The sequence below is a fragment of the Camelus bactrianus genome, chromosome 5 (assembly GCF_048773025.1).
Source record: "Camelus bactrianus isolate YW-2024 breed Bactrian camel chromosome 5, ASM4877302v1, whole genome shotgun sequence".
Classification (NCBI taxonomy): domain Eukaryota; kingdom Metazoa; phylum Chordata; class Mammalia; order Artiodactyla; family Camelidae; genus Camelus; species Camelus bactrianus.
This window is the reverse complement of record NC_133543.1, coordinates 96,613,634-96,628,736: the sequence shown is the minus strand read 5'-3', so window position 1 is coordinate 96,628,736 and position 15,103 is coordinate 96,613,634. Positions and strand designations below refer to the sequence as shown.

General features: G+C 43.9%; 1 protein-coding gene across 2 annotated transcripts in view; it reads left to right on the top strand.

Moving 5' to 3' along the window:
• Positions 1 to 15,103, top strand: part of DNER (delta/notch like EGF repeat containing) — a 264,365-nt gene that overhangs the window by 176,274 nt on the left and 72,988 nt on the right. For both annotated transcript variants that reach the window (XM_074364443.1, XM_074364442.1), the window contains exon 7: positions 11,587 to 11,700. In XM_074364443.1, coding sequence (XP_074220544.1) covers positions 11,587 to 11,700 — 114 coding nt within the window. The remainder of the gene's footprint in view (positions 1 to 11,586; positions 11,701 to 15,103) is intronic.

Sequence of the window (15,103 nt, the reverse complement as noted above, 5' to 3'; positions counted from 1 at the left end):
TTGAAAGGATCACTCTGGAACCTGGTGAAAAATACACCTAGTGAAGGAACACTGGGAAACCAGGCAGGAGACAATGACGGCTTGAGCACCGTGGTACCAGAAGTGGTGAGAAGCTTGGGTTCAGGATGTATTTGAAGGGGTGGGTGATGGCACTTGTTGGCAGATTGAGTGTGAGGTGTGAGTGGGAGAGGGGAGTTGTGGATGATGCCAAAACTGTTTTTTTATTTTATTTTTTTATTTTAGTTGAGTTATAGTCAGTTTACAATGTTATGTCAATTTCTGGTGCACAGCACAGTTTTTCAGTCATACATGAATAGATGTGTATTTGTTTTCATATTCTTTTTCACCAAGAGCTACTACAAGATCTTGAATATATTTCCCTGTGCTATACAGTATAAACTTGTTTATCTATTCTGTATATACCTGTCAGTATCTATAAATCTCAAACTCCTAGTCTGTCCCTACAAAACTGTTTTAAAAATAGCAGTTTTATTGAAATTTAATCCACATACCATTGCAGTGCACAATTCAATGTTTTCATAGAAAATATATTCACAGAGTTGTGTTAACACACAATCTATTTTAGAACGTGTTCATCACCCAAAGGCAGCCCTTTCCCCTTCAGCTATAGCCCTCTGTTCCTGCCACAGACCTGCCCCCTCAGCCTCCCCCCCACAAGCCTAGGTGACCTCTGGTCTCCTTTCTGTCTCTATGGATTCGCCTATTCTGGACGTTTCATACAAGTTGAAAGATACAATATGTGGCCTTTTGTGACTGGATGCTTTCCTTCAGTGTCATGTTTTCAAGGCTCATCCATATCATAGCATGTGTCAGTCCTCCATCCCTTTTTATGCCTGAGTAATATTCCCTTCCATGGATTCGCTGCATTTTGTTTATTCCTCATCCATTGCTGGAATGGTGGTCGTTTCCGCCTTTTGGCTGTTGTGAACAGTGCTGCTCATTCATCTCTCCTCCTCTCAGATCTCATGCTTCCAAGTGTTTCTGTCTTCTCTCTACCATCCCTTCCCCTCCCCCATTCCCTTCCTGGCTTCTCGTCTGCAAGGATTCAAGGTTTCAACTTAAAACCAGTCCCGCAGACAAGCAGGGGGATTTAATAGGTCCTTGCTGCTGCTCCACTTTCCTGCCTCCCCTCCCTCCGCCTCCCTCCTCTGCTCCATTACTGCCGCACTATATCCAATCATAATTTTCTACCCACTCACTTAAACTTTCTTTCTCTTTGTATCATGAAACTGCTTCTCACAGCTCATCAGTGGTGTCCCTCTCACTAATTTCCAGGGCTCTTTCTTAGTCCTCATCTCTCTAGAAGCCTTTCTCACCTGGCTTACAGAACACTGCCCCGTGTCCATTCTCCTGGGACCTCTCCCACCCTTCTCCCGCCTTCCTTTCCTAGTTTTCTCTCTAGAGCTCAGTTCTTGCCCCTCTTCAGCTGCTTTCCCCCGCCTGGGCAACAGTCACCCATTCTGAGCTGTCATCGCTAAGTGGATGGCTTCCTGACCCTTCCTTCCAGCCTGGCCGGTCCCCTCAGCTTCAGCACTTTCACTGGGCTCGGCATGATGCTCTGTCTGCCTCAGCCCTCTCCGTCTGCCCCCCACATGTGCTTTCAAGCCAGCTCTTTTCAGTGGCTGCAGTTTTATCAGTGGTGCCCTCATCTCTCAGGCTGGAAGCTCAGTCCTGACTCCTGACTCCCCCATCTTGTTTATTTCTGGATGGTCACCAGGTCGGCTCTGTTTATGATGATTCTCCATCTGTCCCCGCCCGCTGCTTCCTCTTCCATCGCCAGTGCCCCGATTCCAGCGCTGTCACCTGGTCCCTGAGTGGTTGTGATAAGCCTGTCCGCCCTCTCCGCGATCCGAGCTGCAGCTCAATTTTCCAGAAGCCTGGGACCAGAGCCCAGCCGGGCTTGAGGGCAAAGCCTGTTCCCACTACTCATTCTCTGTGTGACTTCGGGGAAGCTAATCTCACTGGGTCTCAGCTTTCTCTCTGCAAGTCAGGATGGGTGACGGAATCCGCAGCATCACAGTCCAGTGGTGGTTGTGAAGACTGAGTAAGCGATGCCCGTGGCGTGCTTAGAAAGGTGCCCGGCACACAGAAGTCGCTTGACAAATGTCAGCTGATCTTATCGTGGTTTTTCCTGTCGAGCCCGGAGTCGATGCCCTGCATGGAGCCTTTCCACTACTTCGTCTGGCCAGAGAGTTGGCCTCAGCTCCTCTGTGGTCTTCCTCTCTGGGGAGCCAACTTGGACCACGTGGGACCCTCAGGACATCTTTTCCTCCTCTGCTAAGACCCAGGAGAGCCCAGCCGAGCTGGCCACTCCCTGCCCAGTTCCCTGCCCTAAGGCTGGCCTGCCTCTCACAGTCTTTCCAAACAAGCCTCATGAAGAGGCAAGAAAAGATACAGAAGTAACCAGGATGGGGTTTGGAGTCTGTAATCCTGGGTTTAACTCCTTGTTCCTCGGATCCCAAGCTTTCTTGTCTGTGAAGTGGAATGATGGTGTTTCCCTTATAAGGTTAAAGAAAACACATGATGTGGAGGGAGTGGATATAGCTCAGTCCACGAGGTCCTGGGTTCAATCCCCAGTACTTCCATTAAAATAAATTAATTAATTTAAAAACAAACAAACCTAATTAAACCTAATTACCCCCCCAAAAGAGAACACACACACACACATATATATATATACATACACATGCACACTCACACATGTATGCACACATCTGCACACGCGTGTGTCCACCTGGCACAGAATGGTGATTCATAACGAGCAGGGATTTGCAGCCTGTGAGCCCCAGTAAGGGGAAAACGGGTGAGAAGGTTCCCAGCTTGTAATCTCTCTCTCTCTCTTTTTTTTTTTTTTTTAACATTTTTTATTGATTTATAATCATTTTACAATGTTGTGTCAAGTTTGCAATCTCTTCGTTCTTCCCCAGAGGGAGGCTCTGCCTGCGCCTCCCGCCCCCCCCACCCCGTTTTGACTGTCCCTCTGGAGTTCTCTCACTGTGTCCAGACCGGAGCCCCTGTTCCCAGGGAGAAAGGAGGACAGACTTAAGCTGTCCCCCCAGATGAAAGCAAATGAGAACAAGAAGGGACCAGCCTACAGTGCTGCTGCAGCACGTCTGCGCTCTGTGAAGAGGCCATGCTGCTGACCCCCGACCCTCGGCGCGCGGATCTGAGGCCTGTCCCGCCTGGCCCCAGCCCAGCCTTCCTGCCCCCATGCTCCAGTCAGTCAGCCTCGTCACTGTCACCCCAACGTGCCCGCCTCAGTGCCATTTCCCTGCTTTGTTCCCGCTGTGTGTTTCCTATGAACGGTTTTCTCTCCTCCCCTGGAGTGTAAGCTCCCTACAGGCAGGAAGTGGTTCTAAACACCTTTTTGATTCCCCATTTGTGAATTTTCACTCCCCCCAAATTCTTTCTGAATGAACGAGTGAATACCTCCTCTATCTTTTGAGTTAGTGCGCAAACTTAGAATGCAACCCATAAATATCTTCAAGTCAGTCCCCTAACTTGTCTGCCCCGTGTTATACAATTTTAATTAATTTAATGTTTTCTCCCTTTTGATTTCAATTTCTCAGGGGAGTCCTCAGAACATCCTTAATGAGAGAATCTTTCTGGAACTCTCTCCCTTTTTGTAATCACTAAATTAGGAGACATAGGTGTCTATGATATAGTCTGACCAGTATCAATATCTCAATTTCTTATTTGGATTCTAGGAAAGTGGAATGAAAGGAATTATTTGAAAAATAGCAATGCTTGGTGCTTACGCAGTCATTCATTACTTTCTAATGAGTACCTATGTCATCCCTGACTGTACTAGGGGCTGGTGACAAAAATCACCAACATATGCTCTTAAAGGAAAGGGACACAGATCTGGAAACAATGCAATGACAGCGACAATAATTGGGCCTAGGGGCTCCCACTCATGAGAAGAAAAAAGCATGTGTCAACAGTGCAGTCAGTAAAGGCTTTCGAATATGATAGAATATTTGACTTTCACTCTGTGATCTTTTTCCTTTGTGACCTGCATCAGATGCGTAACTCTTAAGTGAATCATGTTAATATTTGATATTTAAAAAAACTGCCACTAGTTTTCCAGATCAGTGGCTCTCAAACTTGAGCATGGATCTTGTACCAGAATCACCCGGAGGGCTTCTTAAAACTCGCATTGCTGGGCCCCACCCACAGTCTCTGCTCCTGTCGGTCTGGGATGCTGCTGGTGAACTTGCCCTTGTGGTCCAGTTCCCAGGTGCTGCTGCTGCCGCTGGTCTGGGGACCACACTTGGAGAACCACTGCTCTCAACTGCCGGTTAAAGACTGAGAGACCAAACAATATTGGCACAGTGCTCGTCAGTGATAAAATCCCTAAGTTAGTCATTCGCTATATTGAGCCCCACACAATGAAGGCTTTGGGGGTTCAAGGGTGCACTTGGTAGAGATGGCTCCTGCTGTTCGGGGTGGCTCTCTCTCGGTACAACTGTCCTGCGAGCCAGGTGTGATCATTATCCCCATTTCCCCCACGAGGGGGATGAAGATCAAAGTCAGTCCTCTGATGCTGTCACTCAGCCGATCATTGTGTCACGATCCGCGACCTCTGACTCTCCAAACCACCGTCCTTTCCACTGTGCCTCTTGCCTACCTGCTGAGTAGATGTGGTTGCTTTCTTCCCCTAACACTGAGGTTCATTTTTCTGCTTCTGCTGAATGTCAGCTTCCTTTCCTGCTTTTCTTTCTGTCGCCTATTCCCATCTTAATTATATTTTATTGATCACCTTTCACAGATGACCCTCCCCTGTTTTCCTTTCTTTACCTTTGGTTTTTAAATCACGCTTGCATTTGTTCAGGTGTGTTTGTTCTTCCCCTGCCAGCAGATCTTAGTGGTTTTTTTCTGTTAAATAATTTCTGCTTTCCGACTTAGAAATTGGATGCCTCTGAGATTGAATGTCTTGGTGGCGCACAGATCCCTGCTATTTATCGCTTGCTTCTGCTTGCTAATATTAGGCACTTCATCTCTGCAGTGGCAGCTATGGCCCTGGCCCGGCTGATCCCCCCCAGGGCAAGAACTAAGGCATCAGGCTTTCAGTACACATCCGGCAGCTCCTCCTCGCTGCACAGGCCAGGCTATTAAAAGACCAGGAGTGTTAAAAATAGCTCTCACCACACTTCCCACCTTGGTAGCTTTCAGGACAGCTCTCCAAAGAAACAATTAGATTCTGCCTCACAGAGTCAAAGTGACCGCAGAAGAATCTTTTTATTTCGGTGGAGAAATTATAAAGTAAGGCTCCTACCCCAAAACAGTGGTTGTAGAGAAGAGTATTTGGAAAAACAATGGATCTATTGCCTTGTTTTTAATAGTCGGACTCATTTGGCCAACTTCCTTTGTGCTTCACGTAATTTGCGCTGAATTCTGGAAGGTTTTCCTTCATTTGAGGAGAACAGCCAGTACATAATGATCTGGGTGGTGCTAAGGGGTGTGGTTTTTTGTTGTTGTTGTTGTTATATTGCTGGTCGTTGAAAAACACCGCTAGGACTTAGTTTTCCCCAAACCATTCTGATATTCACAGGGAAAAGTCGTTATTTTTCTCTTTACGTATAGTGATAAGTTTTAATTATATGTTGTACTTAAATACAAAAAAGTCTAAAATGAAATACTCCCAGTCCATGTTAGGCCGAATCTAACCTGGTAACACACCCCTTGAATGGATGATTTGGTTCAATGCTTTTCCTTAAAGCCATCTAGTCATTGTCCCCATCTGGCGGGCTTCTATCACGGGCACGTGCACTTTATTCCATCTAAGAGCACTTCTCGTGCTCAGATGCCTTTAAAAGTACAGAGCCTCGGTTTAGAACTCTCTCGATTGTCCCTTATGCCCTTGAAAGACATCCTTATCGTATACATATCCCAAGGCACAACTTACAGCTTTTTTGTCATGTGAGACTGATCTCCAGAGACAATAAAACCTCTGTGATTCCCCAAGAGATCAGCATTTCCCGTAGCATCTGTTTTTGAATCAGTGATTTTACTTCGGCATTGCCTATCCCAATTGTAAATTCCTCAGTACCTTAAAGTCTTCAGAGTCAAATAATTTATTTGAAAATGGTCTTTGACTTGCTAGAATGGTCTTTGACTTGTTATAAATATTCCTAAGGACTTTGAATTTTTAGAATGTTTTAAAGGTGCTATTTCCCTGTTTTGTGAAGGATGGATGTCTAAGGTCAGGTAAGAGGCATTGGGATAAAAGCAAGGGCTTTTAGTCTGAAGGACCAAGGTCTCATTGACCTAAACTGGGATTTCTCAGCTGTGACATCAGGGACACTTGGGGCTGGATAATTCTTTGTTGCAGGGGATTCTCTTGTGTCTTGTAGGATGTTTAGAAGCATCTCTGGCTTCTGGCCACTAGATGCCAGTAGCGTCCCCAGGGATGTGACAATAAACAGTGTCTCCAGACATTGGCAGATGTTTCCTGGGTAGAGTCACCTGGTGGAGAACCACTGACTCAAGGAATTGAACTTGGATAGAGGCTTTGGTGGGAGAAAGGAGTTACGTTTCATATCTGCTGATGCCATATTGCAGGGACCTGTTGAATTTGCTGAATTCTAGTTAGAGAAGCAAGACTGAAGTTCAGAAGAGGGTCAGCAGAGTTCCACCCCTCCCAGTCTGGCTGGGGAGGGGGGCCCATCAGCGGGGCAATGGCACCATTTTGGTTTCCAAAACTGGAAGTATGGACCGTTGCAGAGCACACGGTGATTTTAGTGCATTTTTGAGATTCATTTTTATTTTAATAGCTCTACATTTATTTTAATATGCATTAGGAAGAAGAGTAACAAGCACATTTTGCCCATGCTGTTCTGGGTATTACTGCTTAGGAAGAACCTCAATCTAACATGAAAGGTATAGTTGGCTTTAAGGCAAAAGCTTTAAGCAAGTTGATTCATTTGTGCCAGGAATGTCTGAGTGTTAAGGATTCGGTGGTTAACAAGGCAAAGTCCTGGAGCTCAGGGAGTTTATATTCTTGAAAGGGAACCAAAAAAGAACATAATTTGAGGTAATGATGAATATGACGTGGTGGAGCAGGCAGAAGCTGCCCCCCACTCTGCGTCAGGATGGGGGCTACAGGAGACTCCAGGGATAAAGCCCTGCTCCCATGGGGTCGCCTTCTAGGTTGGGAGGTAACAAGTGTGTGTTGTCAAGTAGAGATAAGTGCTAAGATGAAACATAAAAGAGGGTGAGAGGTACAAGATCTGAGCAGATGATTTCTGAGTGGAGACGTGACTAATGAGAGAGGGCAGCCGTGGAAGGGCGCAACCCTTGCAAAGTGGTGATGAGATGCCAGGGCTGAGGTATGTGATGTCCTAGAGTGGCTTTTATGCACAGGGAAGACTATCTAAATTTTCTTTTGTGTTTGTTCCTTTGCAAGAATTAAATTTATAAATTATAATGATTCTTAAACCCCATTAAACTTCTCAATGTGGGCTGCCTTATCCTTCTTTCTTCTTTTTTTTTAATTGAAGTATAGTCAGTTACAAGGTATCCATTTCTGGTATACAGTACAATGTCCCAGTCATGCATTTACATACATATATTTGTTTTCATATTCCTTATCCCTGTCTCTCAACTGACATTCATCAAAAAAATCAATTACTCAACTAAATATTTTAATTGAAATCCCAAGGCTGATGGATGCTCTCATGCACCACATTTTCCCCATTGTGACACTGTCTTTGCACACCAGCATGCTCGGATCAGCCTATGCCAGGCACCAAGTGGCCGTCCCAGGGCTCTGATCTCTGTCACCACATCATCATCTCCATATTTGGCTCTGTCTCTTTCTGGGTTGAAAGACTCATTCCACTGAGGGAGAAGCTTTATTACCCCTAGCTAATTGCAGTTCTTGGCCCAAATGAATTAGATTTGGAACTCAGAGGACCAAGGTTGTTTCTGGGAGAGAGATTTTCAACTGTCTTACAAGACCTGGGCATCCAGGGTGATTCTCCTGTCAGTAGTGAGCACAGAGGGGCCATCCTCTTCCTTCCTGTCTCCAATTATGGTAAACTGTGGTTTGGACTCCGCATATGGGGCTGATTTCACAATGCACAACCCAGGGGTTCAAGAAGCATCTTGACCTAATTGTTCTGATTTTCTCTGTAACCCTCACTAGGGTTATAACCAACTTCCTTCTCTATTTAGTTGGATTTCCCGTTTCTTTAGTTCCCTGAAGACATTTTTACATCTCCCTAACTGGTTGTAGGGGTGACTTTAATGCTCTTCTATTAGGTCCTCGTCCCCTTTCTGCAATTCATTTTTTAACCTCTCCTGTTTTTATCTCCTGATTTTACAGATGAAATTCCACTGTGTCTCCATCTCCACCCATTCTCCTCCTTTCCCAAAGTTAGTTGCTAACTTTCTTCTCAGTAATGTCTCTTTTTTTTTTTAAATTGAAGTATAGTCGATTTACAATGCTGTGTTAATTTCTGGTATACAACATAGTGATTCAGTTATACATATATATATATATATATATATTCCTTTTCATATTCTTTTTCGTTATTGGCTGTTACATAGTATTATATAGTTCCCTGTGCTATACAGTAAGACTTTGCTGTTTATCTATTTTATATATAGTAAATTAGTACCTGCAAATCCCAAATCCCAGTTTATCCCTCTCCACCCCCTCTTCCCCACTGGTAAGCAGAAGTTTGTTTTCTATGTCTGTGAGTCTGTCTCTGTTTTGTAAATAAGTTCACTTGTGTCCTTTTTTTAGATTCCACATATAAGTGATAGCATATGGTATTAGCAGTTTCCCTGTTACACAACAGTTTAAAATTTGAGCCATTCTTCTCTTTCTAGGGCAGAATCATTTAACTGCTTTTGTTTCATACTGTGGTCTCTCCTGTCCTTGTGTGGTCCTGAGACCACAGCATGAAAACAATGCTAAAGGCGGTGAGAAGGAGCTTGGCGAATTTGGGAACAGAAGGAGACCTGACCCGGGGTGGGGCTGGGGGTCCTGCTGCATGGTGGTCAGTGGGGAGAGTGGGAAGATGTGGGCGTAGGAGCCAGGTTATGTGGTGCTTTTTAGCCATGGGGTAGAGTGTTTGAGTTTTAGTCCAAGCTTCCGGGGAAGCCACTGGAAGTTTTAAATATAAAAGTAATAGGATATAAATTATGTCTTATAAAGATCTCTCTGGCTACTCCCATGTAGAATGGATTGTGAAAAATCAAATGTAGTGATAAAGAGATGGGCTGGGGAATTATTGCTTGAATCTTGGTGGGAGGCAATGATGCTTAGAACCAGATAATATGAAAAGTGCCGTATGGTTGTGACAATAATTTGGAAGGTAATCCATGAGTGCCTATGGTTCAGTTATAAGGAGGGGCTGTATTGCCAGCTAGAAGGGAAGGAATGTAGACGGTTACTGATATTGGCCTCTGTAGTTAGGTGTAGACTTCTGTCATTTGGTCATTTGGGAATCAGAATGAAGTTTGTCACTACTGTGCATTTTTAGGAAAGTCTAAATGACAGTCACACCGTATTTTAAAAATCTTTAATACATTGCTTTGGAAGCTCAGGAACCAAAAGCAATGATACAGTGACTGATCCCGACTGGTGCTGTTCCTCATTGGAGGGGACTACTGGCATTCGAGTGAGAAAACTGTGTCATTCTGGACCATCTTAGGCATGTGCAGGGCTCAGCATCTCCACCACTGAATGCCAGTGCGACCCCCAAACCATCATGACAATCCCAAACACCCATGCATTGCAAACGTGGATTATCCTTTTTGACTGAAATCTTTCTGAACTTGTGTATGATATTAAAGCATTCAACAGCACTGAAGATCACTTTGCTTAGAGGTTTAATTTAGTATTAGATCTATTAGATAATAAATTAAAGGTATGAGAAGATTTGTGTATTATCAGACAGCATGGTTCTTAAAGATAAATTGTTGATATTAATAAATATATAATTAATAAATATATAGTGTTTAATTAAATTTATAAACAGGACCAGACGTTAATTAAGGGGCCATTAAAAGCGATCTTTTCAAAAATCTTCTTTAGTTAGGAATGCATAATGAGGTCTTTATAGGTGAAATGAAATTTTGTTTTTTGATACCATCCCAGGGAGAATATGAAGGGGCTGGAGGAAATTATATGGACAAAATGTTACTAATTCTGCAATTAGAGATTTTATTTACAAATATGTTCTTAATATAATATTATCATATTAAGATATTCTGTTCTGAATTTTGAAATAGCATTTTGTCCCGGTGTTGGGATTTTTAGTTTACACAATTATCTTTCTCTTCTGGTCATACTCATGAATTCAGTAGAGTCCCCTGGACTGTTTTAAAGCACGTAAGGAAGATGGGGATTGCAGACAAGTGCCTCCCGTTCAGTCTGTAGCTTAGACTCGTTTGGCATGTCATTGAAGTTCAGGCAAATCATCTCTCTCCTAACATCATTGATTTATTTTTGCAAATCTCAAATACAAGTGCTAATAACAGTCTTTCAAAACTAGTAATTCAGAAAGACAAGTTTTTATGTACTTTATGTTCATCCTGGAAAGATATAAAATGTTACAGTATGATTATAATTTTGTAGGAAATATCTGTGCATAAATATTTCTGATAGGACTGATCTCCAAAGTATTAATAATACTGTCACTCAGTATAACTAAGGGCAACTTTTTTCTCTTTCTATTTTACGTCTTGTATTTTCCAAATTTTCTTTCATAATCATTTTCCACTTTAAAATGAAAACCATAATTGCGTGCTGCTTTTTAAACTTGCCCTTCTGGAGGGCTTTGTTTTCAAAGTTAACCAAATATTTGGAATTTATTTAAAGCTTCTTGGCTGCACAGGCATTCCGAGAGATTCCAGTCCTTAATTCCTCTTCACACGTATGGGGCCATGTTGCTACCCAGAGAAATCACCACTGGAGGCTTGCTTCACAGAGAAAATTTCCTGAGTTGGGTTTGCGCTTCCAATTAGAATTAAAATGAATATATTAACGTGCTTGGTATTACATGTGTCTCAGTCTGTTTATCTTTAAAATGAAGGGATAAGGCATGGAATGAACATAGAAGTGCCTTCTAGCTCTCAAATATCATAAGTTAAAAAATTATAATACCTACCTAGCAATTTTCCTAGTATTTTTTTTTTTAATAGGTACTGAGATGACCTTGGGAAAGTGCCATCATCTCGGTGGTCAAGTGGGACTTTGCAGAATCTGTTTCTCCTTATGTCAGAAGGAAACTGTAAGAGGGATGGTGGTGTTCAGTCCCAGCTTCTGAGGGTTCTGATTTTCCAAAATAGAAGGCAGAGCTAGTGCTGAAAAAATAGTCTCTCCCTTTGTAATGAAGATTTTTGCAGAGCAAATGACTTTTGAACTATGATTCTGAATGAGTATGATTGTTTCTGGTTGCAAAACCAAATTAGATCAAGGAGTGTCTGAGAGACTAGCTTAAGGCTGCTGGCTTTATTGGATGGCTACCAGCTGGCTCCATCAACTTATGGGATGGTTCATCACAGTTTTGGAATAAAATAATTTATAAATGTCTATCTTGTTTTATTCAGGTTATACTGGAGAGCTCTGCCAATCCAAGATTGACTACTGTATCCTAGACCCATGCAGAAACGGAGCAACGTGCATTTCTAATCTCAGCGGATTCACCTGCCAGTGTCCTGAAGGTAAATATTATTACCCCAGGAATAACTTCCATTTTAAATCATAATCTAATTTGATGAGCTTTGTACTTCAATTATCTGAAAAACTCTACTCAAGAGAACTTCTTATTTTGTTCCATTTATAAAACAAAATATAAGATGGTCCTTTTTTAAGCTCTGTGCTAGAATAGCTTGGAAATTATGTCTATTAGGCATAATCAGAAATTTCTGTGAGTTTCATTTATACATTGAAAATGAATAACTGTAATAAAATGGAATTTTTTTCTAATGGTGAATTTCACTTGTTAAGATTCCTATTTTTTTAATTATGCATTTGGTTTTTGATACCAGTTTACATTAAAAATTTTTTCAACATAAAATTCACCTGCTTTTATTTTTAAATTACTTTTATAACATCTTTGAGACTTCCAGTCACCTGGAAAGCTACGTCTTTAGAGCTACTTTTATTTTTAAAAAAAGTCTTACTGTTCAAATAGTTTCATCTGAAGAAGCAAACAGATAATCACAGCTATGGAGCTGGCGTTCAAAGAATAATTTTGTATTTGGAGGAAGCTTTGTTCCCATTTGTTCTTGGAGGGACGTTGTGGAAGAGATTACTTTAAACCTTTAATATTGTAAGAATAATATGATATTAAAACCAGCACGTGTGCCCCTGATCCACGGAAGTGACATTGACAACTACACAGAGGAGCATGACACCCTCTGCAGAGGTGAAGTGTACAGTCGGGTGCGTAAGGAAGCATCTCTGTACTCAGAATTACCTAAACTGCCCCTCCCCGGCTGAGAGGCTGGCGGCAGCCAGGGATGGGTGATGGTAAAAGGTCACTGGCCTCCCAGGTAACCCAAACTGCCATTGGCAATGCCTCATCCTCATATTTGGAAGCCTGAGCAGCCACTAAAGAGGTGGCTTCCGTGTCCTGGCTTCTCGCCTGGGCAGGGGCAGGAGTGGGTGGCTGTGGCTGTGGTTATCCCCTCAGCTGGGTGTGCTTGTGATGCACGTGGTTACCATGACGATGGTGTTACATGCACTGGATGATCTTCACTTGGGAAACAAATGGGAAAACTGGAAACATTGGCAGGTGGATGATCGATCCAGCAACACCCATCACTTTCTGCGTACAGAGCACGTGGCAGTTTCTCGCAGCTTTGCCACACCCTGGCTTAGTCAGTTGCCACCTAACTTTGAGTCTAGGCTGTGCTTACAGTCAGGGGCAGGCTTCACGGTCATCTGCTGATAGACTGTTGGCGAATCATTAATTCCCTTCCCAACCCAGTCCTCCATTTCCTTTTCTACTGAATGTGAGCGATGTTGCCCCTGGGTCCCTCGCAGGGCCATTCTGGGATCGAATGGGAGTTTGGGGAAAGATCTTTGAAAACTCCAGAGTGCTTTATTAGCATCACTTTAATTGCTACCAGAAAGTTAAATGTGGCCCCAGAGGCTCTGAAAGGTCGCGACTTACACAAAATCACACTGGTGGTAAAAGGTGGCCCTTGAACGAGAGCCCAGGAATTTTGTTTTCACTTACACTCCATTTTTCTAGTTAATAAAGATTTGCCGAGCATGGGCTGGGTGCGAGGCTGCAGGGTCGGCAAAGCTGAGATGGCCCCTCCTGTGGTGTGGACACAAGTAAGTCTGCAGTGACAAGCAGGAACAGGTGCCTTGAAGACGTACGACAAGGATCTGCTTAGCCTCGGGGACCTGGGGGAGATGCCCATGTGCAGAGACCCTGAGTGAGGAGAGGGAGGAGGAAGGCGAAGATGAGGGCGTCACCGAGGAGCAAAGGGAGGGGGGAAGAAGGCGGGCGGCCAGGGCTGAGTCCTCAGGGCTTCACGGGGCTTTGTGGGCAGGGGTGGGGCATATCCTCTTCATCCCGGGGCCGGGGAGAGGGCAGAGGCTGGGGTTCCGAGCTTGTTCTGCCTCTCGCTTACCAGCTCTGTCCCACGGGCAAGTGAGTTCACACTTCTCTGTGCCTCAGTTTTTTACCTGGTAAAATTGGGGCGATGATAACCCCCACTTCCTAGGGTCCATGCGGTTAAAGGAAATGAGAAGCTGCTTAGATAAAGTGCTTAGCACGGTGCCTGGCTAAGTGCTCAGGGAATATTAGCCATCTTATCATTATTGTTTTCCTAGTATTGATTATTATGAAACCATTGATACATTTAAACAGGCATGTATAATCTTCATTCCGGAGCAGCGTGGAAAGTAGTTGGGAGAGAGACGAGAGTGGGAAAAAGGAGGGAGGCCTGGGGGACTGCAGTAGAAGTCTGGGAAACAGACATTGACTGCTAGGGCGAGAAGGCAGACTTTGAAAAGGAGAGAAGCTGCTGGATTTGGGAGAACTTGAGAGGGAAAAAGGAGAGGCCTGGGGATGGCTGGGGCTGGGTGAGGGAGAGCCAGTTCAGGGCTTCTATTACTTTATGGTTGGTTGTGCCATTCGTGGAGAAAAAGCTATGCGGAGGAGAAGGGTTCTGTTTTGGACCTGTTGAGTGTGATGTCCAATTGGAGACAGCGGCTGGGCTGTTGCTATGAGTCTGGAAGTGACTGGGGACGTCCGGGCCAAGTCTGTGCACAGAGACACTGGTCTACAGATCATCATTTAAACCTGGGTATCAGTGGAGTTGTCTGGGGACCTTCTCCTTTATCCAGTAGCCCGTCAATTCCTGCGTGTTGTCTAGATAAAGCCTAGAGAAAATGTGACCATCTGGAATGGGAAGGATGGAGATGGACTTCCCAGCAAGTCTTTGTATGAAGACTTTCATTCGGAGGTGTCCCTTTACTGAAGACTGACCAGGGAAAGACGCTTCAGTTATAATTCTGAGGGTGTCCTTGTAATGTTTCGAAGCCTCTTAGCAGCCAGCGTTTTTAAAGCAGCCCCTCCCACTGACCTGTTCTTAGGGTGCTTGTTGTAGAAGCTAATATTTATAGGGCACTTGGCACTTACAGAAAAGCCTGTGTCTCCAAGAGCCCTCTATATCAGCCGCGCTGTGAAAACAAGTTTGAAAGTGGTTCAAGTCCATACTATGTTCCAGAATTCTGAGCCAGCCCTTGATCCCTGCCCGCCTCCTTTTCTTTCTATTTTTTTCCTCCAGAGATTTACATTTTGGCATGTTTGCTTTGTATGTATGTATTTACATATATAGTTTGGTTTTTGGCAAAGTGACTTGAGGGTCAGTTACAGGCGTCACGACCTTCATCCCCAAATAAATCAGTTAGCGTTTCTGAGAGTAAGGACATTCTCCTTGGCATCTACGTTACCATTCCCACACCTAAGAAAATTAGTAATTATTTCCTAGTATTATTTGCTACCTGCTCCCTTTTCATGGGCGCCTTTGCATGGTTGGGTTGCTTCCCTGTGACATCCTTTGAGGGCGGGAAATGTAGCTTATTCACCTCTCTGTCACCGAC